Source organism: Drosophila nasuta, chromosome 3, assembly GCF_023558535.2.
Source record: "Drosophila nasuta strain 15112-1781.00 chromosome 3, ASM2355853v1, whole genome shotgun sequence".
NCBI lineage: Eukaryota > Metazoa > Arthropoda > Insecta > Diptera > Drosophilidae > Drosophila > Drosophila nasuta.
The window spans coordinates 15,381,736-15,406,016 of record NC_083457.1 but is presented as its reverse complement, the minus strand read 5'-3'; the positions used below and the strand labels follow the sequence as shown (position 1 = coordinate 15,406,016).

At 33.0% G+C, this 24,281-nt stretch overlaps 2 protein-coding genes across 7 annotated transcripts; both read right to left on the bottom strand.

The window, feature by feature from the left end:
- Positions 1 to 30: 30 nt before the first annotated feature.
- Positions 31 to 13,950, bottom strand: LOC132789894 (protein quiver). Of its 5 annotated transcripts, XM_060798221.1 has the most exons (7): positions 13,305 to 13,950; positions 9,797 to 9,919; positions 9,648 to 9,737; positions 8,974 to 9,021; positions 6,842 to 6,898; positions 4,885 to 5,031; positions 31 to 3,642 (listed from the first exon to the last, which is right to left on the bottom strand). In XM_060798221.1, the coding sequence occupies exons 3-7, from the start codon at positions 9,694 to 9,696 to the stop codon at positions 3,404 to 3,406; spliced, it is 540 nt and encodes a 179-aa protein (XP_060654204.1). In that variant the 5' UTR covers positions 9,697 to 9,737; positions 9,797 to 9,919; positions 13,305 to 13,950; the 3' UTR covers positions 31 to 3,403. The 5 variants fall into 5 exon arrangements, with proteins under 5 accessions (XP_060654204.1, XP_060654206.1, XP_060654205.1 ...); XM_060798223.1 differs by lacking the exon at positions 6,842 to 6,898 and having other exon boundaries at positions 13,305 to 13,948; XM_060798222.1 differs by lacking the exon at positions 8,974 to 9,021 and having other exon boundaries at positions 13,305 to 13,948.
- Positions 13,951 to 14,654: 704 nt separating this feature from the next.
- LOC132791703 (aquaporin AQPcic) lies at positions 14,655 to 23,271 on the bottom strand. 2 transcript variants are annotated; one of them, XR_009632929.1, is made up of 5 exons: positions 23,049 to 23,271; positions 15,879 to 16,105; positions 15,674 to 15,817; positions 15,074 to 15,601; positions 14,655 to 14,993 (listed from the first exon to the last, which is right to left on the bottom strand). XR_009632929.1 is itself a non-coding variant. In XM_060800735.1 (5 exons), the coding sequence occupies exons 2-5, from the start codon at positions 16,068 to 16,070 to the stop codon at positions 14,958 to 14,960; spliced, it is 795 nt and encodes a 264-aa protein (XP_060656718.1). In that variant the 5' UTR covers positions 16,071 to 16,105; positions 23,049 to 23,270; the 3' UTR covers positions 14,655 to 14,957. The 2 variants fall into 2 exon arrangements, 1 of the variants encoding a protein (XP_060656718.1); XM_060800735.1 differs by having other exon boundaries at positions 15,179 to 15,601; positions 23,049 to 23,270.
- Between the last annotated feature and the right edge of the window lie 1,010 nt (positions 23,272 to 24,281).

The following is a 24,281-nucleotide window of genomic DNA, read 5'->3' as shown; positions in this document are numbered from 1 at the left end:
CTTGTTGTAGATCAGTTAAAAGTGGTTCGGTTTTTGTATTTGTTTTGTTTTATTTTTCGTTTTTTTGAGTGGTTGGATATGCACTTGAAACTAAAGAAGCGGATCAAACTGTCTGACAAGCCCATGAATATATATACATTTTGTGGTCTATAGAATGGTCCTTTCATGCTGACTCAAGAAACTATATTGTATGTATGTACATCCCTTGTTTTGATGTGATATCCCAATCTCAGAGTCACGAGTGCATATCCCAATTATGGAAAGTGTGGCTTGTTTTGTTGTGTGGTTACTACGGAAGAAGAAGTGTCTAGTTCTATGTTTTATATTTGTTTGTGGAAAATATATTAGAAAAGAAAAAGAATTTGTAAAGTAAATATTAATAGAGAGAGATAGAAATATGTATACAGATAAAGATAAATAGATAAAGAGTTGTAGAGAAAGAGATAGAAAGAGAAATAGATCAGAGATAGAGAGAGAGATGGTTTTGTTTTTTTTTTTTTAACTACAAAAAGTACTAAACTAAAATGATATTTTTCATTTTTTTATTGTTTTTTTTTTGCACTACAAATCTGTGTGTGGTGATTGCATTAAATTTGGTATTTTGTTTTGTTTTGTTTTTTGATAGAAACTGGAAAACGCATTAACTTTCAATCAAATACTGGTTATAAGAATATTGTCCACATTCACAAACCGAAATTGGTTATTTATATAGTATATATATTGATATATATGTTAATGTTAGTATATATATGATAGAGTCAAATAAACCAACATACCAGAAAGTAACACAAACTCAACTCAAACGAAAACGGAAACCGAACAATACTAGAAACGAAACGAATATATATGGGGGAATAATAGGGTTGCCAAGTGTAAAGAGTTATACAAATCTCTGGGGTGTAATGGAGTAGTGCATGTACTTAGTAACAACTACAAGTATTGTATATTTATTTATGTTTATATGTAGGCCAGGTATCATCGCTTGAGCCAGGGGCAACGAAATCGTAATCGTAATCGAAATCGAAATCGAAATCGAAATGAGAAGAATATGGTGCAGAGGAGAAAGGCCCGTTGAACTTACCTTTCGATAGATGATGAAAGAGCACGACTGGGCGAACGATCATTTATCGATGATCGATATCGGCTATCGGTTATCGGTTATCGGGGACTATTGAGATACGAGAGAACATGCGTCACGCTTGGACGGAGATGAGTTTTGATACAAGTATTTTATATATTAAGCATGTCCTAGGGTTGCTGATTGTTATATTGTTGTTGTTATTGTTGTTGTTATTTATACAAGAGTAATTAATTAGTTGAGCAAATAGTTAGTAACTAAAAGCCGATACTAAGTTGATAATTAGAACTATATTACAGATGGATAGTGCAAGTGGAGAGCGAAACAGAGAGAGAGAGAGGAGAAAAGTGAGTGAAAGTTGAGAAAATACAAAGTATACAAAGCAAGTACAAATACAAATGTCGAGATGAGATAGTATTACAATGTATTTAGTAGTATTGTAGTAAAAAATGTTTATTTCTGCCAATTAGCCAATTTGTTTTTTTTTTTTTTGTTCAATTACATAAATCAAAATTGTATATAATATGCCTAAAATACAATTTAAGAGTAATCGAATAATCGAATGATTAAAAATCAAATCAAAAGCTACATTATAATCGTATGTTTAAGTACAAATTGATGAATTGATTTTTAAGACTATCACTAGCATGAATAACAAACATGAGGACCATCATTATGATCGAGCTGCCCGACCTCAAGATACCCGGTACACAGCGCTACTCGTGACAATTGAATGTTATCGATAGTGCTTTAATCGGACGCAAAAAAGGGTCTCCGAGAGCCTATGCAAATGGGGTAGTTTTCTTTGTTATGGACTGCTTACTGGCTAATTATCACTTGTTGTGGGGCAAAATCAAGGGATTGTGAATTTGGATGAACCGAAAGCATACTTTATACACTAGTTGGACATGGAAATTATTATTAAAATTTGATGTGTTTAACTCGTAGCTTGGTAACTCCTGGAGTTTGAAGTACTCGTTGATGATATGATTGGACAAAGAGCTTAGCTTAAACTAGAGACTAGAGATAAGTATCGATAATAATAATAATAATAATAATAAGTAATTATAAGGAGTATTAAGAAGTACGAGTTGGAGTAACATTTGATGTGTCTGTTTTTAGTTATTTGTGTGTTTAGAGTTTTGTTTTAATTGTTCGTATTCTGTGAAGTTCTGTGACTTTGGAATAAACTTGGATGAGCAAATTTCATTTGAGTTAATGCGGCAATTGACATTGCACAATACTTAGATTCCTTTCCATTCGTTTTCCGCTTTCGAATCGATTCCCGATGTGGGTGGACACACAGATATACTACAGATACAGTATATATAAGTAAATATATAGTATGTATAACATATATACAAAACAAATTTATACATTTGCTTAGTTAAAGTAAATATCCTAGAAGCTTACTTATAGAGTAGGTTCATTATTTCGGTTATTTTTTGTTGATAATAATGTATAACTGATTTTCATATTGGTTTTTGTTGGGCTTTCTATAAATGTAAGTAACAAAAGTTAATGAAATGTAACTACAAGATACGAGTACCTACTTAAGCGCTACATGCTATAGCATTAACAACATGCATTTCAAATTCAATTCAATTCAATTTCAAAATGTCAAATGTCAAAATTTCAAATTGCAAATTTCCAAATCGTATTCGATCTCAACGTTACGTGTGTGTGTGTGTGTAGCAAACATTCCAAGTATTACGAGTTATGTTCTATGTGGCAAGTGCAACAAGCGCGCATACGAGTACTTCTCAAATCTTTGGATATTTCATTATATACTATATATATATAGTATTATATATTGTATTTTTTGTTGTTTAACTAAACAGAGTAGCAGGAAGAAGAGCAAGAAGACTCTGTGTTTTATGCAGTTTCTTCATTCTGTAGAAGTTTCGTATGCATCGTCATCGTCTCATTATTGTTATTATTTTATACTGAATATATGTAGATATATATATCATTTTCAATATGTGCGGATCTACTCGTTGAAGATTCGATTAGAGAACTGTGCTTGCAGAACGAAACTTAAATAATCAGAAGTTGGCTACAAATCAAGTTGAAAGTTACGAGTAGATGTTATGATCTATAGATAGATGTGTGTGTGTAGGTGTAAGAGTGTGTGTGATGTCATATATGTGTGTGTAAGGTGTGTGGTAACTCTATGTTCTTTTCAACGCTTCTTTCTTTCATTCTTTCTGTTTCAACATTTGTTCTGTTCATGAATTTGTCTCTTGTTGTGTTCTGTCGGATTAAGTAGTCTTTTCTTTTTCTTTTTTTTTTGTTGGTTTTCTTTTGTCATGTTCTGTATTCTGTCTAACTGTGCACAAACTGTACTACGAGTCGATGTATTAGCCATGGCACTGTGATGATCATGAGGTAATGCTGGTAACCGTGGCTTGCGAATGACTTGAAACTTTGACTAGAATTGCACATATCTTCCTCACAAAAGCACATATGTCCATTGCCTGAACTTTCCATCATGCACACGTGATCGACCATGAATAAATTGATTTGTAACTGTGACGTACACATGCGTCGCACCACCTCGTACGCTGCAAGGACAAGAAGCGAGAAGATCCGTTACATCTGCACCGAAGAATGCTCTAGTCGAGTCTGCTCGACTGCCAAATACGCTGCGCGACGCCTCTTGATAACAACACTTGAGTTCCTAACTCACATTTATGTTTTAAATGTAATACTTACAGCTGTGAACTTTAAATACCTAAAAAAACTAAATTTCAAAGTTCACAGCTGTATTTGTAAACTTTAGAGATATAAAATATAGGCAGTGATATACCTTATAACTCGATGACTGTGGATAACAAGTATCCCTATACTCATTATTTTTAAATGTTTTACTTTCTGTTGTGAACTTTGAAATAGCAGTGCCACAGAAAAAGAAACTAAACTGATTTTTTGCTGTGAAGCTCAAATAGCCAATAAATTCTATGCAATAAAATGTAAGATCCTGTTCAACTCGTAAATTAGTAGGATTAAGTTATTTATATTTTTATATTTTTCTTTAAACACTGTTATTTCAATGTACTTCAAAATTGAGAATTTTTCTTTTGTTATCCATATTTTCTAAAATACTGAGTTACCAATAACGAAAAAATGGTTGAATTATTTAAAAATTAATACATTAAACTGTTATAACTAAATTTTGTCTAGAAGTTGCGTTTATAATAATATTTTGGATATAAACGCGTAAATCGTAAGCACTGCTATTTCAAAGTTCACAGCTGTATTTGTAAACTTTAGAGATATACAATATAGGCAGTGACATATACCTTATAAATCGATGACTGTAGAAAAAAAGTATCCCTAAACTCATTAATTTGCACAATCTTTTTGTTATGTTTGAATCAATTTTCGAAAGATCTGATTTTGAACATAAATACCTGTTAAATACTTCAAATATATTGTCATTACTAGTTCCTAGTAATTTCGTACTTTTTCTCTTGTCTAAGGCATTGCAATGAAAGTTTTACTCATAAAATGGGAATCATCTTATAAATCTTATAATATGAAAATCTTTCTATATGAAACTTTTTGCTTTTACTGAAATTTTGAATATGCTAGCTCTCATTTTCTTTGAGAACAGCGAGTTTAAACAGACGGACGGACGGGCAGACAGACGTAAATTCATTTTAATAAAAAAAAAGAATACAATTTTGAAAAGATTTTAGGCTTATATCGTATAGTAATCACAAATATTGTTCCCCATTTGTATAATTAGATCCAAATCACACTTCAACTTATTCAGATGCTGAACTATTTCTCAGAACACTTACGTGATCTCTGATGCCGCACCATTTTCACACAGCAGCCGTTGCAGGTCATCAAAGGCGGCTGATCGCGGGGCAGGGCGGTGTAGTTGAAGGGATCCTTGCAGCGTGCATCCGTCCAGGAATCACACTCGTAACAGTAAATCGAACGCGCTGCAGTATAAAGCACAGATCTGTATTATTATCATGTTCCAATAAGTTCATCAATCAGTTTGATTTGCCGCTTTGTTCAGTCAAAGGCTGGAAACCTATTTAATAGGTATTTGTACATTTCTAAATGATCTACAAGTAACACGGGTGTGGTAATACAAATGAAACAAAGGCAGGCGCTAAAAACTTGCGTGGAGATCAAGCAAAAAAGCTTTTTAAAAAAAGTGTGTAAAACTTGAAATCGAACTCTTGCATGAAATGCGTTCGTTAAATGCGTTCTAGAAATGATAAAATAAGTGTTTAATTGTATTGAACAAAAATAAGTGTTTAATTGTATTGAACAAAATTGCTTTTAGAGACTGCACTTTAAAAAAGAGGATAATAAATTTAAAATCATCTTCAGAAAATCGAAGAAAAATGTTTTTAGAGATTTCACTTTAGAAAAAGAGGAAATCTAAAATTTTTGGATTTAAAATTCTAAATTTCATTGAAAATAATTTTTATGTAAATATATAAAAAATGGTTTTCGAGATTTTACTTAAAAAAAGGTTGAAATTAATAGATCCAATTTTAAATCTGAAATCTTTGGATTTATACAAAGTGTTTTAACTCCTGAATTTCATCGCAAAAAAAAAGTTTATAGCTACAATTTTATTTCAGAAATATATATTTCAGGTGACAACTTCAAAAAATTTCAATCTAATTGGATGCTAAAACTTTCTGTGAGTTAAAACTATTTTATTTGAATTTTTTTAAAGATAAAGATTAAAATAAATATTATAGAAAATCGTCCCTAAAATGTATCCTTAGAACTTTTTTGACTCTGCATGGAATCTATGTATATTTTATGCTAAATCCAAATAAATGCTTAATTTATTCATTAAATAAATATTGTTTATAAAAAAAATACAGTTTGCTTATTTAAAAGTAACTAAAATCAAACATGCTGCATTCAATAAACATTTTGCAGAGCTCAGTGCTCAATTCAATTGTATAATTGAGTGCAAAATTCAAGTGCTTTAAATAAATGAACAAATGTCTGCATGCAAAGTATCACTTTGAAGGACACACAGTGTAAAGGATAAAGGATGCTGCTTGGGAGTGCCTCAAACATGCAAACACACACACAATAAAAAACACACACAGCACACTCACACACACACATACACATACATTCACAAATAAAGATAAGTCAGATAAGAGAAAGGTAAAGAATAGTTTAGGATAAGGATGGCGTCATGAGGTCTAAGGATTGCGATTGAGATTGCGATTAAGATTGAGATTGAGATTGCGATTAAGATTGTGTTTGCAGTTGAACATATGCTGGCAGGTTTATGCCATGAAAGAAATGATAATAGCTCGAGATAATTTGAATGGAAATGCAGTTCGAATTGAGGAAAGCGTTAGCTTAATCTTTTGCAGGGATTCTTTTGAAATAATTGCTTTTGCATATATATATAGAGACATATGTAAATCAAAAGATATGGCCGGGGGCCGAGAGGAGAAATCAATTAAGTAAGTTCGTTATCAAAAAACATTTATAGTCAAATTTGTTTGTTGCGTATTCACAGAGCCTTTTGTTTTTGTTTTTTTTTTTTTTGTTTTGTAAATATAAAAGTCTCGTTCTTCGATTAATTTGAGAGTTAACCGATTTTTGTTTTTAAAAAATGTTACAATTAGAATACATATACTTATGCATGACTTTTTGTATAATTGTTATTTTGTATTTTTGGTATTTTTGCAAAAAAAGTTATTATGTAATAGTAGTATATTTAAGCAGTTTAATATAGGCAAAGGATCAATGGATTCATACTTTGACATTCGGCTGAGGCAGATGGAATCCATACGAATGTTAGAAATCCAAAGATGGCTGCAAATAAACAATGAAAGGAAGAGCAAAAGTAGAAGACAGGAAAATGAAAATGAAGTTCAAAAGTTGCGTTGGAAAACAGGTGGAAATTACAGACATTTATAAAGAAAACCTCGGCACGCGGCGTCAATCAATGGAGAGCGATCAAAGAGGTTAGGATTAGTTATAATTTTGTGTAATGCGTATTTAAGAATTCTATAATGAATTTAATTCATAATTGAATTGGAAATGATTAGGAAATTGGGTAATATAAATCTTTTTGAAATAACTCAAATAGAAACTAAAACTTTTTTGTTTTAATTTCCTTGATCACTCCAATGATTGAGGACTCTGTTTGCCGAGGGGACTTTTGGACTTGGGGGGACATACAAACTCTGGGGATGCGCGCCACACACAGAAACACAGTCAAGTTTAGATAAGATATTTAACCTCACCTACGAGTTAACTGAAGTAAACTGGAGTTAAGTAGCGAGTGTAAAGTGGTAGAGCAGCTCTCGAGGATGGGGAGGTATCGAATTTTTGGTTTTTTTTTGTTTGTGATACAGTTACGCTTATAAGTAATGCTATACATAGTTGTTGGCAATGCATTTATACAGTGTTTTAAACGAGACGTCCTTCATTTTACAAGGTGTAATGTTTTTTTTGTTTTGAATATTGTTTTTTTTTTTTGTTGCAAGACAAGTTACAAGTACGAGTACAAGCACGACACAGTTGTGATCCAACGCACTTTGAGATGCGGAACAGAACAGAACACGTGTGTACAGGACACGAGACTGCTACGAGTATTTACGAGTATCAGTAATCGTACCAAACTAAATCGAACCAAACGAAACGGAACGGAACGTAATGGAATAGAACGAAACGGAACGGTACGAAACGTAACAGAGTCGAACGCAAACGCAACTGATGGTGGCACTTACGATTAACGTTTATTTTACAAGGTGTCAACACTGGCGATTACAAGGCGCACAGCAAGCTTGCAGTTATCGATAAATATTGGCGATCACTAGTGCTCGAAAACTATTAGGTATTCAATTCAATTCTAGTTTTAAATCGTTTTTTAAGTCTAATTATCTCATTTCTTATTAGTAATTATTATATTTTCAAGTTATCGATAAATATTGGCGATCAGTAGTGTTAGAAAAGCAAAAAATATTCAATGTATTTAGTTTTAAATCGGTGTTTATGTCTGATTATCACATTTTTTGTTAGGAATTATTACATTTTCAAGTTATCGATAAATATTGGCGATCAGTAAAGTTGGAAAAGTAAGAAATATGCAATGTATTTAGTTTTAAATCGTTGTTTAAGTCTCATTATCATATTTCTTATTAGTAATTATTACATTTTGAAGTTATCGATAAATATTGGCCAACATTAGTGTTGGAAAACTATTAAGTATTCAATTCAATTCTAGTTGTAAATCATTGATGAAGTCTGATTATCCCATTTCTTTTTAGTAATTATAACATTTTCAAGTTATCGATAAATATTGACGATCATTAGTTTTGGAGAAGCAAGAAATAATCAATGTATTTAGTTTTAAATCGTTTTTTAAGTCTCATTATCACATTTTTTGTTAGTAATTATTACATTTTCAAGTTATCGATAAATATTGGCCAACATTAGTGTTGGAAAACTATTAAGTATTCAATTCAAAACTAGTTTTAAATCGTTGTTGAAGTCTGATTATCTTATTTCTTATTAGTAATTATTATATTTTAACATTTTGTTTGCAATTTCAAATAAATCTTTATAAATTTAAATATTTTAGAGTTATTCTTTAATGTTAATAAACTTTGAAATATAATAAATGTGATTTGCAGAACACTCCGTCGCCAATTTAACTGCAAGGTTGCTGAAACCTTTGTCACGCCAGACAAACTTAAACGTATTAAGGTTTCTTTATTTTGTTTTATTTTTTTTTAGTACGAATACGAAACAAACTCAAAAGAAATATGCACAAATAGTAGCTTAGTACGAACGCAAAAGTTGAAAAGGAAAATAGGAAAGGTAAACGGAAAAGTGAAAACAAAACGAACGGCTTAATTTTGGAAACGGAAAGTAAAACTTACTTGGAAAACAATTATCAGCCGTACCGAATTTTGCCAATGCCAAAATAACTTTTATTTGTACAATTTATTTTATACATACGTCGATGGAAAATATGTGAAATGAAATTTGTAAATTAATTTGTAAGCCAATAAAGTGTGAGAAATGTTTAAGTAAAGTACGATTATCAAAATAAAGTCTCTTGTCTCACAATACTCATTATTATTTTTAATTTGAATTCAGTTGTTTATTGTTTAAATTTGCTTGTCACATCATCACTCATATCACACATCGCTGATACGACCCGTTGGCCAGCCGCGATCGCGAAATCTCAAGTGTGAATGTAAATGTGAATGAGAATACGAATGTGAATGTGAATGTGAATGCGAGATTGTGAGTCTATGAAGACGACCCTCTTCGGGGCGCTGAGCTATTTATACACTGCACACGTTCTATATTGGTCCACGATTATTGTAAAAATAAAAGTCCATCTGCCAAGTGGTACAATTTGATTATTGGTTTTCTTTTTTTTTGTTGTTGCTTTAGTTTTCTTCGGAAATCGTAAACAATCTCACGCTTTGGCTTTGAAGTACACCCTTCGTTAGAGCTAATAAAACTTGATGGCCCATAAGACAAAAGTGGCCTTAATTATGCATTACGCAGTTCGTTATGTCGAGTGTTTCACTGTAGTGATTACCTGCCAAGGCCAGCAGCCACTTGCTGGCTGCGTTTTCTCTAGTCCACATTTTGCTTTAAAGCTTCGCTCCTCCTCTTCTACCTCTTCTCTCTGCAAATGATACATTGTCTAACTGAATGTATAATACTTATTAAGGGGGAAGTACAGACCTGGTACTCCAATACGATATGGCTTGAAATTGTGAATGGTTTTAGGGCCGATTCGGCATAGATGCGCTAAGTTCTGCAGCGTCTCAACCTCATAGCGAATGCCTGATTATAACGTCATTGTCACTGAAAAGATACATGAAAATATATATTAAGTATTTAAAATTACTATATAGTTAAATTAAATTTAGAATATAGTTAAGAGTTCTATATTAAAATGAATATACAATATGTATATCTTTAATATTAAATAAGAATTTATGGTTGAGTTCCAGCCTCCATTGAGAATTGAAATAGTTAAATTGTTGCTATATTTAAACAAGTAAGAAAGATACAATTGAGTGTGCTCGACTGTGAAATACCCGCTACCCATTTTGAGTAAAAGAAAAGCTGTGCGGTATTAATATTAAAGTATACCAAATTAATATTATTAATAAAAATAATGCGGTATATATATCGGTATATTAATACCGCAAAAGTACTACAAATACACATACGGCTATAGTTGGTATATAAATATAGTACTATATTCATAATATACCATCGAATTTTAAAATATACCAAATTAATATTAGTAATAAAAATAATGCGGTATATATATCGGTATATTAATACCGCAAAAGTACTAAAAATACACATACGGCTATAGTTGGTATATAAATATAGTACTATATTCATAATATATTATCGAATACAACTAAATTGTCACCCAAGGCAACTACAAACGTATTTCTCATACTATAAGAATTGTAATTTTTATGCGATTGCAACCAAATCTTCAGAAATCATAACAACTATTGTTGTGTTGTCTGTACCAAAACTCAAGCTTCAAAATGACGCTTGTTTTTCGATTTTTGCCGTTTTGCAGGGGCGGAAGTGGGCGTGGCAAACAATTTGACGGACAAACTTGAACTGCGTGCAAACATAATAATTTCTGTCAATAAAAATTATATCTCTATCTCTTATAGTCTCTGAGATCTAGGTGTTAATAAGGACGGACAGACAGAAAGACGGACAAGTCTATCTATATCACTTTAATGGGTTTGAGATGCCTCCTTCTGCCTGTAATAATACCCTTCTACCCTACGGGTAGCGGGTATAAAAGTGAAAATATATCTTATTCTAATTAAATAAGAATTTATGCTTGAGTTCCAGCATACACTAAGAATTGGAATAGTTAAATTGTTGCTTGCTCCCATTACAGTATTTAAATTTCAGAAAAGAAATCCAAGAACAAAGTCCAAAAATAAAGGGTGCCATAAAAAGTTGATTCCGAGGGATTGTAAATTAATCTTTCAGCCTCCGTCGACTTACATACATGACTCTAGAACTCAGCAGACTTTATGTACTCATGATACATATAAACCAATATGATACATTGGAGGCTGTAGCTGAGTAATTTAAGCATATTTCATGGCAAGCAGTTAATATGACACATTTACGAGCCATAAATTGGGCTCGAGTGAAGCTGAAATCGCGGTGTTGATTATCAAATTTCCACCTCACTGGCCTCACTCTTCAATGCGTACGTCAATATCTAGCATTGTTTATATATAGAAGATATTCATACACATATATAGTATATGGACATATATGTTTTTTATACATCTACACTAATAATAGCGAACGCATAACCTCTAATAAGTGTTCTAGGTCAATGTGTGAGACCCGAGAGAAAGAAGAAGACCAAGTCATGGCTACCGTTGATGTCAATCGAGTGTGTGAAACAATTCAATTTGCGACCACAGCGATGTGAACATTGAACTCATCCACTCTATATATAATCCACACAAATCAGTATATATGCAGTTAATATTGTCTTTGGTCATCAAAGTTTGCTTCCCACTTTGATTTGCTTATTTGTATACTACATTTTAATCTGTCGAGATTGTCGAAAGATTCACGTTGTTTGATTCGCATATTTACTACAATGAACTTTGGCAAAGTGTCAAGAAATGCGCCAATACCACAACATCATCTACATCAACTACAGCAGCAAAGCGTTTTTGTTTTATTTATTTATTTTATGTGGGACACTGTGCGTCGCAATTGCAGAAGAATGTCGCACATTTATTTATTGATAGTTTCTTTTTTTTTCAGGTTAAGGTTTTGAATACTCTTGCGAAGAGGGGAAGAGATAGCATAATATTATATATAGCGTAGCATACTTTTCGGACATTATGCCAAAGTATAAAAGAAGTTGTAACCTACAAACTATATAGTTTTAATGTATGTAGATTGAGCTTGATAAGTTGCCATATAATGTGTTCTCATGGTACTACGATGCTGTTTTTGTTCAATTGCTTAGTAAATCTTTAAAAACTAATTGGATATTAGATTCTAAGTAATACAATTTTCGTTAAAATATAACTAATATCTGCATAGTAAATACTATTAAATTTTTTTATCTAAAAACTAAATGGAAATTGAAATCTGAATATTACAACTTTTCCTAAATACAATTTATTCTATTTCTTATCGAAATAATCAATTTTTTTTAAATATGAAGAATATCTGCATAGCATAAAATAAATATAAATTTCAATTAAAGTCAAATAAATGTAAGAAAATAAACTAAAATTTGGTATTGTAGTTAAAAAATGAAATTATTCATTTTTGATTTTGTTAAATTACATTATCTATATGTTAATCAAAGATTTGTTATCCTGTAAAATTTTATTATTTCTAATTTATTATTTCTAATTTCTAATTATAATTAATTTTCTTATTTCTCAAAAATAATTATAATTCATTTTTGGTATTAGACAGGAACCTAAACTACAAATTAACGGATACGTAATAAATGAAATCAGCTGTTGCTTCAGACAAATACAGATTAACATAGGAACGAAAAAACTGTTTTACATAGTTGTTTTTCTTAGTTTTTCGTTAGCAAAAAAACAAGCAAAAAAAACAATGCGAGTTTTATGTCTTATTTTTGAAGCTTCCTCTTTTGGACAGTGTTCGACTTAAGTATGCGAACAAGTGTGTGTAGCTTAGATAATTAACGGTTATCACATGGTCGAGAGAGAGAGTATGTGATTAGCCAAATGCTTTAATTATTTGCTGCAGTTAAATAAATGCTTAATCCCCGGTTGCTCTTTGTTATTGCTGCCGGTCGGTCGGTTGGTTATTAGAGCTTACGGTTCACAGCTCACACACAGCTGAGATGTGAACCAGGCGAAAAAAACAGAGCAAGGCGCAATGTAAACAACTCACACTCACACACACACACACACAGAAACGAGCACGCACGGCAATTGCAATGCGTTCGCTCTCTCTTGAAGCTATGACACTCTCACTCTCAGTTGCTCTCTCCGCTGGCTGGCTGCGTGCTCTCCCTTTCAGCTCTCACACTCACTTGCAGCTACTGTCGACGTCGCTGTCGCAGTCGCAGTCGCAATGAGTTCACGCATAGAATTGTTGTTGTTATTGCACAGCACTTAAAAAAGAGGCGAGAAGAAACTGCATTTTGGGTTGCGTTGGTTTATTGAATGAAACTTTGGTTTACCTTATGCTCGGCTGCAGCTGGTTCTATTGATTAACACTGGTAGTGCAAAATGCCGTTAACGTTAACACTGTCCTGAGGGCAGCTTCAGAGGTCACAGTGGTTGTCGCGCAGGTGTTTCATAATATTTAAGTAGAAATCGATTTGGCAGCTAAAGTGGGCCAAAACCAAAACCAACACCTAATGCAAATTTAAACTCGAGCATGCCACAACACACACACACTAACACACTCACGCACACACAGAATGCGTCTATTTTGGCCGTTTTATTTTTTCTTTCGCTTTTCTGCCCGTTTTGCCGTTTGCCGTTTTGTCGTTGCCGTCTCCGTTTTTCCTTTTAGCCGTGTGTTGTGGGCGACACAGGCCTTGTTGGCTTTTAACAAGCTTGACACTGAATTTGTATTGATTGGATTTTCTTCACTTGACATTCATCAATACTTCCATTCGTCACCTTCAAGCGACAATTCACATGGCTTTCAGCATTAGCTGAGTGTAATTTTGATTCACTCCGTTTTGCGTTTTTCACATATTTAATTTGGACACAAGTTATGTTAATTTCGTTTTTTATTGACTTTCTTCGCAACGGACGTGAAGGTTGTGTCTTTTACGCTGGCAGCCAACACGCAACGACGTCAACTGAGGCTGTGCGCCGAATTTTCCGATTTTCCTTGTGTTCCTCGTGAGTTTGGCGCATGTCGCTTTGGGGCTATTTTCAAACACTGTTTCACACACTCATGTGCTCTCTCCCCTGCACAATGAGAGCTTTTTGGCGCCAATGCGTTTTAGTGTTGGTTAACAATGTCGAAAGCTTTAAGCTATTGCCCGGTTATTTAAATATCCAATATGATTGCCTAGGACTCATTTTATTACATTTATTTAGGTGCCGAAAAGTATGCAACGAATTTATTTTGCTGTTTGTCATTTGTTGCTGAGTAACGAATATTTAATCATTTTTTGTAGCATACTTTTCAGCTGCATAAAATAAATCACCTTAATCTATCAAATTATCTCCCCGTGATAATTGTCTAAAAACAAAAATTTGTTAAATATGTATTTCTTGTTTTTTAATTATGTGTTAATAATTTTTTCAATTAATAACATATTTTCTCACTGGTGTGCAACTCGTTTTTACTGCTATAAAAAATTCCCTCAATAAATTTTATTCATGTCAGCCCGAAAGTCTGCAACAAATTTTACTCCAAAGATTTTCTATCTCTTCAGTATTCTTTTCTTCACTTTTCATTTGACTCCCAAAAGTAGGCAACACACTTTAAGTAAGAATTCTTCTATTTTCGGAATTGTTGTGGTACTTATTTGCAACTTCCCATTCATAAAAAAAAAGTATTTTCGGAGTGAGTTTTGATTTTTTTATTATTATGAACTCATGATGTAAATATACATAAATAATTTGTTGTTGGTTGTGTTAAGCACAGCTTAAATATAAACAGGTATTAGTTTAAACAATGAACTCGCATAAATAAATACATAAATACTCGTACAAACAATAATTAACACGTATACGCAGAATTATTCAAGACGAAAACGAAATGGAGTCGAGAATGTGAGCTTAATGCATTTCTACTCGATCTTGTATTCCATTTAATGCAGGTTAATGAGCATTTGAAGTGATGACAGGTAGAGGTGGATATTAGATCCTTAAGCGTAGTCGCGAGTTCCTTCCAACTTGCGTAGCTGTGGATGGAAACAGAAAAGATAGCAGTTAATCGAAATGGGAAATACGCTAAAGTAACAGTTATCAATGCAGTATTTACAATCATTGTTTTCTGAGTATCTGTGTGTGTGTGGGTGTGGGCGTAATGTGTATGTGTTGGGTTTCAGTAGAAACTCTTATCATGCCAAGCCGCAAAAGCTCTCACCTCACGTTCGTCGGCATGTGTGCGATATTTTTCAGCTGCTTCGTTGTTCTTGGGCAACTCTTTGGCCTCCAGCACCTGAGTGTAGAGCAGAGCAGCCGCCACACCGCCCAGCACTGGACCAGCCCAATAGACCCAATGAGCACTCCAGTTATCGGTAGCAAAGGCAGTGCCCACTGTGCGAGCTGGGTTCATGCTGGCGCCCGTATAACGAATGGTGCCCAAGTGACCCAGAGTAACAGCCATGCCAATGGCCAACGGAGCTGTGTAGCGGGAATCCGGTTTGTTGGCATCACAGGCACCAAACACGGTCAGCACCAGGACGAGTCCGAGGAAGAATTCAATACCCAAACCCTGCAGCTCGGTGATGTTCTGAGCCAGGCTAGTGTGACCCAAACCATTGTGATAGTCCACATCGAGTAAAATCTACAAAGGGAAGGAGAGTGTAGAGTTTAGCAAGTCTAGCGAAGACAAACACTATGAAGCGCGGACTCTCACCTTGACTGCTGCAGTGCCTGCAATGGCGCCCAGGCACTGGAAGATGATGTAGAAGACGGCGCGGAGAACGCTGATCCGACCTGCTACCAACATGGCAACGGTAACAGCTGGATTCACGTGACCGCCACTCAGATGGCCAACAATCTAAGGAGCAAATACTTTTCTTAATTACACAATTAATGCGGTAATTTATTTCTGCACTCACTGTGATGGCCATGAAGACACCCAGGCCAAAGGCCAGAGCCTTGAAGGTGCCATCCTCGGGCTGTGTGCAGGCACCGCAGGCAAAGAAGTTCAGTATCAGATTGCCAACGAATTCGCCAATGAGCGCCTGCCACAGTCGCAGCTCCTTTGACTTGAACTCATTGAGGCCCAGCGAGTACTCGAATTTGCCCATCTTCTTCGGTTGCGGTTTGGCTCAACAATGATGCACTGCAACGCGAAAAGAAAAGTCAGGCTGTTAATTATGCTGTCGACTTGGAAGTGAACAATTGTTCAACACGAATCGTCGTTGTCTCTAAGTGATCGCTGACCGCATTCAAATGCAACGCTTAATAGGGGCATGACTAAACTAGTCGCAATGGTCTGTACTACATAACATACATTAATATGGAGTGGACACGATGGACAATTAGAGAGGAGGCGAGACATTTGTGACAACCACTTCCGTTAGTTGACAGCCACTTCGCTGACTTGACACCCAATTGGCTCATCAAACACCTCCAGACTACTTCATTCGGACTGAACTCTATTAATAGCTCTGAATTGTGTTTAATTAGTAAACGGATGCTCAACAACTGATTATTTTATTGTTATTAGTGTTATACTTAATTCTCTTCCTTTTTAGCTCATAGTTTATTGGAATATCTTTTCTTTTATAAGATATTGTTTATATGAAGTATTTATAGCAACTTTTAGACTTTCTTTCGCTCAAGAAATGTAATTTATGACTAATGGTTATATTATTGAGTTATATAGTAGTCATTGGTCTTTCAGCAAATAAAGTAATATAAATACTTCATATATAATTGGTCTTTAAATAAATAAACATGCCTTTACTGAGTTCTTAATCTGTAAAGGATAAGAGTAAATAAATAAATCAAAACAACTAAGAAAGCTACAGTTGAGTGTGCTCGACTGTGAGATACCCGCTACCCATTTTAAATGAAATCAACACAGTGCGGTAATAATTTTAAAATATACCGAATTAATATACCACAAATATGCCAAAGACTATATTTGGTATACTGACATACTGCATTCTACATTAAAAATATACCATAGAGTGCAAAATATACCAAATTATCACACAAAGCAACTAAGGCCCGTAGTAAGTGAAGTTTTCTTCCATACGAAAGTATTTACTTAATATGTTAACTTCTTGACTTTTTATCCGATTGCAACCAAATATTCATTGAAATTATTATCTGTACCAAAAATCGAGACTTGAAGCTCCAAGCTTCTGGCTTCCAAATTACGCTTCTTATTCGAATACTATCGATTTGAGGAGGCGGAAGTGGGAGTGGCAAAAATTTGAAACAAACTTGGTCTGCAAACATAACAAATGCTGTCGAAAATTAAAGCTGTATCTCTTAGAGTATCTGAGATCCAGTGTTTCATACAGACGGACGGACAGACAGACAGTCATGACTAGATCATCTCTCTCATCATCTCAGGAATATATATACTTAATAGGGTCGGAGATGCCTCTTTCTGCTTATTACATACATTTCCTGCAGGCACAAAGTTATAATACCCTTCTACCCTATGAATGGCGGGTATAAAAATGTCATATTCTTTTTCTTCTTTCACTTTCACATAATTTTAGTCATATGAAATCTTGCTGGTGAAAGCATCTATCTTCCTTTCTTTAATTACTTAATCTAAGCTAAACGTCAATACAATTATTATTCTTATTTTCGCACTAGTTATCTTAGCTACTACACAATTAAGTTTTATGTTTATTGCTGCTTGTAAAAGTTTTGTCATCGCATTACTTCATTCTAACCAAGTAATTTCAACTTGGCTTCTATCCGCAGCTCTTTAAACAATTAACTGCATTGTCTAGGCATTATCCAATTGTTGTAATCAAAGCTTTATCTTATCATTTGAAGTGAGTTCTCACAGTGCACATAAGGCTTTCTCCCGCAAGTGGAAACCACATTTAATTGGCAACAAGTCATAAAATCTGTGCAAATATTTGGCCACAAACTGTATTGGCAACATCAACAACTACTTTAAGCCGCAGCCTCATCGCACACGCCAGGGGGATTAGCACTGTTGGCCACTTTGGATAGTTGGCCAAGGCAAAAGGCCTACTCATGATATGGCTACAACTGTGGCAAGATTCGACACAACTCTCTACATATTTGGCGCAAGTGTTGGACGCAACGCGGTCAAGTTCAGTTTGCCAGTCCCCAAAATGGGTTACAAGTGGTTGGCCATGCCCCCACACACAGCTTACAACAACAACAACAAGTTAGGCAACATCAACTGAGGCAACAACAACAGATGATCTATGCATTCTGAATTTAATGTTTTAGCCATTAATATCAATCAGCTATTACGCAATGATGTATTACAAATGAAAACTTTAGACTTGCTTCGCTAACAAGTATATCGAGTTGTTCCTATTTGAATACCCTATAATATTAAGTACTATAGAGAAAGGGTAGACAGCACTTCAATAATAACTAACATAATTATTTTGTCATTTACAATTCAAGTTCAAATTTGTATAGTTGCTTTAAGATATGATTAATTTGTTAATCTAGAAATTGAATGATTATTATTAAAGGCCTTAATACTAAGCGAATATAATAGATTAATGTTGAGCATTACTTTTTGTTTATAAGTACATATTAAGCTTTTTCTTATCATTCTAAAAGTAATTCCTATATTTGACAAAACAAATACTGGTATAACTAGTTTGATATAGATACTTGCTTTGACATTGAATATTTGCAAACAAATATGACTTGCTACATCACAGATTATTATTTAAAAGTGTTGATTATAACTTTCACACGTTTTATGTTTAATATTAATCATTAAATTTCTAATGACAGTTATAGTATATCAACAATCTACATCAAAATGATTAGTGCAATAAAATACTTTCCCTACTTAAATGTATTTTTAAATCTACACAGAGAGAAAATAACCTAGATTGAAAAATCTTGATATTTAAATAAGATTTTTAGATTGAAAATACCTTCAATCAAGCTTTTTATGCTAAATTTGCATTTTAAGATAAACATCTTATTTTAAGATTAAAATCTTGATTCAAGAATGGGGTTTTCTAGATTAAAAAAGAAAACTGCAAATCTTGATTTAAGAACTTTTTGAGCACCAAAAAAAAGATTTTATTCTTGTTTCTTAAAATTTTAAATATAAGATTTTGCCTTGTTCAATTTTTCGATTTTTCCATTGTTGAAACAAGATTAGAATCTTAATATAAGTTATAAGTTTTGTAAAATTTCGATATTGATGAACCTTCTTGGCTCAATTTTGACATTATACAATCTTGATTCCAGATTTAAATCTTGATTTCAGCACATTTTTTTCTTGATGTGTATAATTATCAAATCTTTAACCATACAGGGTATCTGCTAGTCGTTGTCTTTCACGCCTTTCTTGAGTGTGCTTGTGGGCTATATATCAATATCAGACAAATGATTTCAAGTGCTCTGCTCTTTTGATATCGAAACCTATGCCGCACATCGTTTTAATTGACAGTGGCCACTTTTATTGGGCAATTGGGACTGAAAGGGGTCGTTGAAGGGGTTGAAGGGGTGACATCTTGTTTGAGGTTCGCCATAAATTCAACTGAGAAATTGATAAATATTTTGTAATTTAATTGACAGCAGGCGCACCCGAAAAACATTGAGTGCTTTTTGTCTCGATAGATAAGTTGGGATCGCTTCACTTAAATGTAAATTTCAACTTGTGTTTAGGTTCAACTCTGATGTCATCGTAATCCGATAGAAGACCACAACATATAAATCTTCAGAAATGTCGTTCGATCTTGAAAGTACCAAACGAGTTTGGCTGGAAAATTCTCGACTCGCATTTGTCATGAATACTCAGAGTATTAATCACTTAACTTCTCGAAATGGTGATTAAATTAATTACAATGTATAGAACTACACATTTAATGAGATTTCCCCAATGAAAAGTCATGGAACAAGCTAACGGCATTCCAAAACTAAAAGCAAGTGAGAAAACAACACTCGACTGTGAGATACCCGTTATCCACTTTTAATAAAAGCAAAACATTGTAGTATCAAACTATAAAAATCTACCGAAAAAATACTTAATTATGACAAAGACTATATTTAGTATATTAATATACTAATTCATTTAAAATATACAGTATAGTACAAAATATACCGGATTGCCAACTATAGCATTTCTATAAAAGCGAAAACATTTTAGTGTTATACTTTGAATATACTGAAAAAATATTGAAATATACCAAAGACTACATTTGGAATATCCATATACTAATGCTTTTAAAATATACTATATATTAATAAATATACCAGATGAATATTTTTCAATATATCGAAAAAGTATTTAAATGTAACGAACGCCACATGTGATATATTGATATACTAACACTTTTAAAATATACTATGTAGTACAATGATTGTTACATTAATAATACTGGAATATACCGAAGACTACATTGGGTATATTGATATACTAGTATAATAATAAAACACACATTAATAATACTGAAATATACCGAAATCTACATTTGGTATATTAATATACTAATCCTTACAAAACCTACCAAATTGTCAACCAAAGCAACAGAGAATGTTACACACATTTATAATAACCTTCTACCCTGTGGGTAACGGATATAAAAACACCTGTAGATAGCTAGTACACCATATAACATATGATTCGAACTAAGTATAGCCATGTTTTGCCAATTGAACTGAAGTCAAGTGGTAGCACAAATAACTGGCACATGGATGATAGCGTGTAATTAATCAGATGCAGCTTATCTGATAATGATTCGTTTTTGGCAAATAATGAAATCGACGCAGGCTGAGCTGATTAAACGCGTTATTTGATAGCGTATGATCCCATTTTTATTACGGCAGCAAGCAGAGAGTGCAGAAGAGTGAATACGAGTAGTCAATTCCGTAATACTTCGTCGTCTTGCATTCGTGCGTGATATTTGCCATAAAATCCGATCGCCCACGTCAAATTGAAATGTTTGTTCGACAAATTAACGCAAACGCTCTGAGTGAAGCACACAAATTAACTGAATTCTTGCACACAATGCAACAAAAGACGCCGCTCCATTTAATAATAAGTAACATATTAATAACAATATTCGTTCGCATTTGCATATAACATTATTACACACTCGATTGTACAATGCATTCTGACACCTTCCAAGCAGCACAAGCTGATCGAATAAATTCCAATTAACAAAAAAATAAATGAAAATATTTAAAAAAAAAAACACCTCAGATATAACTGATGAATGCCTTTTTAGCTCGTAATTAAAGCCTGGGATTATAGCTTGTTAATTAGTGTACTAATTAGTAGTAGGTAGTAATTACTAATTAGATCTGTTGCTGTTGTTCTCATCACTTCAATGTTAGCTGGGTGATCCTCGAATTTTCAGAATTCAAAATTTAACTAAAGAAGTACACTTTCTCTATCTAGTTTATTAAATAATCGTCAACTTATAACCTTATCTACTTAAACAACGTCAATTAAAAATATAAAAATAAACTTTGAAGGAAAGTAAACATTGTGTTGACATAATGATCTAATTTTCATGATATCAAATGTGTGCTTCCACTCCTCCCAAGCAATGAATCTTGAATTTTAAATTAACACAAAAACACAACCGCAATCCCAAGTTCATGAACTTGTCAAGTCATAAACCAGACTAGCGGCAACATTAATCTCAAGCTGAATAATAACAATAAAAATAAAATTAATCAAACAAAGTTGCAAATGAAACGAGATTGTTTTGTTTTCTAAAGTAATTAAAGGCATTAGACAATTAATGTGGCTAAATTAATTGCGAATGAATTTCATTAGATGCACTCTACGAAATTTACACTCAATTGTGTGAGAAAATGGAAAAGAAAAGAGTTTTCATTGGAAATAATAACGACACAATGTAGGTGTCATTTAAATTTGCAAGCGCTGATGCAATTTCTACGGGATTAGATCAATTTAGCAAGTGTTATACACAACTGTTATACGCGCGCAGATCTGTCGCAGACATGTCGTCGTCGATCGTCAGCCTGATGACATGCTTTGATATCATCGCCGCATTTCTCTAGCGCAACTTTATCACTTAAAAAGACATAAAGTTCACTTTAAATTGAAATTTGTATGCAGTACCGAATGTTGTCCAACTAAAAGTAGAGCTCCATATCTGGCGTAATCGATCATACTCAGCATATAATCGTGGCAAAGGCCTTCGAAAGTGGAGACACACTCTGTTGGACGAATGAGATACTATATAATAAGTATAAAGCGCACTAAAGCCAGAGCCAAATAATTGTAGTAACTATAATTACTTACAAAATTATTAAACACATTTATGCACGCTATGTTCTGCTTCGCTCATTAGCTCTACTTTGTGTAAATATATTTAGTTTTGTGTACCCTTTAAATTCTACGAGCATTTCTATACAATAGATGTTCGCATCATTTCACGCATCGCCGCTTTGACAGGGGAAGCTGTCTAAAGCTAACTGAATAATTAGAATATATATGACAGGGGAAACAATTAGTCTCTATTAATTTTTCTTTCTTTCAATTCAAAGTAAACTAAATAAATCAAAATTAGACATAAATTTATAAAGAATCTAAATTTTTATATTTTATATTTTCTTTCATAAGTTCAATCACATTGCTAAAAGCGTTTCCTCAAAATTGAGTCTTCACTGTACTTGCAGTGAATATGTCTTTATTTTAATATTTTTTGGCAGCTCTGCATCATTTTTAAATCAAAGCATATATCTTTTTATCTGCAACGCAAAACACAGCGCTATAAAAGAATAGCTGTAATTTCTCAGAATCGTTTGTGGTTTATTTTATTTTTCGTCTCATTTTTTTTTTGACTCACAAAAGTAGAAAATATATTATGTTTTCCGTTTATATTTAATGTTTTGTGAACACGTGTGTTTTGGGCTTCAAATTTGTAAGTTTTGTTGAGATCATCTTTTGGATTTCAGTAGTTAAAGAGCAACAAAGTAAAAAGGTAACAAAGGTAACGAAGGTGAGGCACAAGGTCAAAGAGAAATAAATATAAGGTACAGCGGAAGGCAGAGGAGCCTACATTGATCGTAAATCTAGTGAGTTATGCGAAATGTCTTTGAGTATTTACCTTATTTAATAATTAACTTTGATAAGCTCGACAGCTTTTTGACACCTTTTGGAAATGCTATAAATGCCACCTTTTTAAGTAATATGCAAAAAGGTGTTTGCAATAACAACTAACTGAAACACCGAGTTCACTTAACGACACTTATTAACTTTTAGCGACACGCTTACAGGAGTTCCTCTTCCTCTCTTCTAAGCGATCCGCGCACTTTGACTCAACAACAAATACTGTGCGCACCGCGAAAATCGAAACGCTCGAAGACGGTGAAAAAAAAAGCAAAAGCGGCAAGCGCAGTGCGTCGCACAGTGGGAAATGTCGGTGTGAAACTGATCATTACAATATTTTACAACTAATTGCGAGTGATTAATATGAAATAATTACCATTCATAGGTTTTTTTTATTGCCAATTTGCAAAAATAAGTGTTAAAAAAATGAATTGTTAATAGTGAATCAGAAGATAGTTAAATATTATCGGCACATTACTTGTAAACACCTACGTTTTAAAAGTTGTGAAGTAAGAATGGAAAATTATGCACTTACATGACTACAGATGCATACATTTATATATTTTTTTTGTTATTGAAGTAATTTTGTTGTTACGGGTATTCACTTATTTCATTATTGTTTCTTAATTTACTAAAATTATACTTTTAAAATATATTAATAATTTTTATTTATTGTCAATGAGCACAAAATTATTTTATTTTATAAAAAATGTAAAAACAAATATTATTTTGTTACATAAGAAATTAATTATTTGTAAATGCTTTAAACAAATTTATTTATTGCCCAAAAAATTTAAGAAATTAATTATTTTAAAATATTTTAAACAAATTTATTTATTGCCTAAAAATGTTCAATGTAAACACATCTAATTTTGGTTATAAAATTGTTTGATTAATAAATAATTAGTAAGCAAATCTAATTTTGGTTTATAAAATTGTTTGTTTAATAAATAAACCCTTGAATAATTGTAACATCGAAGGCCCAAGCAGCCAGTACTCTTTTACTCTTAAATGTAGTATTAAATACTGGATATAATATAACAAATAAAAAAAATTTAACATCCATAATTGTCAGATATTTATATATTTTTTTCTCTCTAAAATTAACCAAATGTATTAATTACTAAATACAATAAACATTCCTCTGTATAGTAATTTCTTAGCAGCGAATTAAATGCGACACTGTGCGCTGCTACGACGTACGACGCAATTAGCAGAGAGCTAAAAACAA

Excerpts from the sequence above, each read along its gene's own strand:
- LOC132789894 (XM_060798221.1), bottom strand. The coding sequence starts at position 9,696 with ATGTGGACTAGAGAAAACGCAGCCAGCAAGTGGCTGCTGGCCTTGGCA. Across the intron at positions 6,899-8,973 it reads GGCTGATAATTGTTTTCCAA|CCATCTTTGGATTTCTAACA; the intron begins GTAAGTTTTACT and ends GTTTATTTGCAG. Across the intron at positions 5,032-6,841 it reads TGCCTCAGCCGAATGTCAAA|CGCGTTCGATTTACTGTTAC; the intron begins GTATGAATCCAT and ends TTTATACTGCAG.
- LOC132791703 (XM_060800735.1), bottom strand. The coding sequence starts at position 16,070 with ATGGGCAAATTCGAGTACTCGCTGGGCCTCAATGAGTTCAAGTCAAAG. Across the intron at positions 15,818-15,878 it reads GTGTCTTCATGGCCATCACA|ATTGTTGGCCATCTGAGTGG; the intron begins GTGAGTGCAGAA and ends TTTGCTCCTTAG. Across the intron at positions 15,602-15,673 it reads CAGGCACTGCAGCAGTCAAG|ATTTTACTCGATGTGGACTA; the intron begins GTGAGAGTCCGC and ends TTCCCTTTGTAG.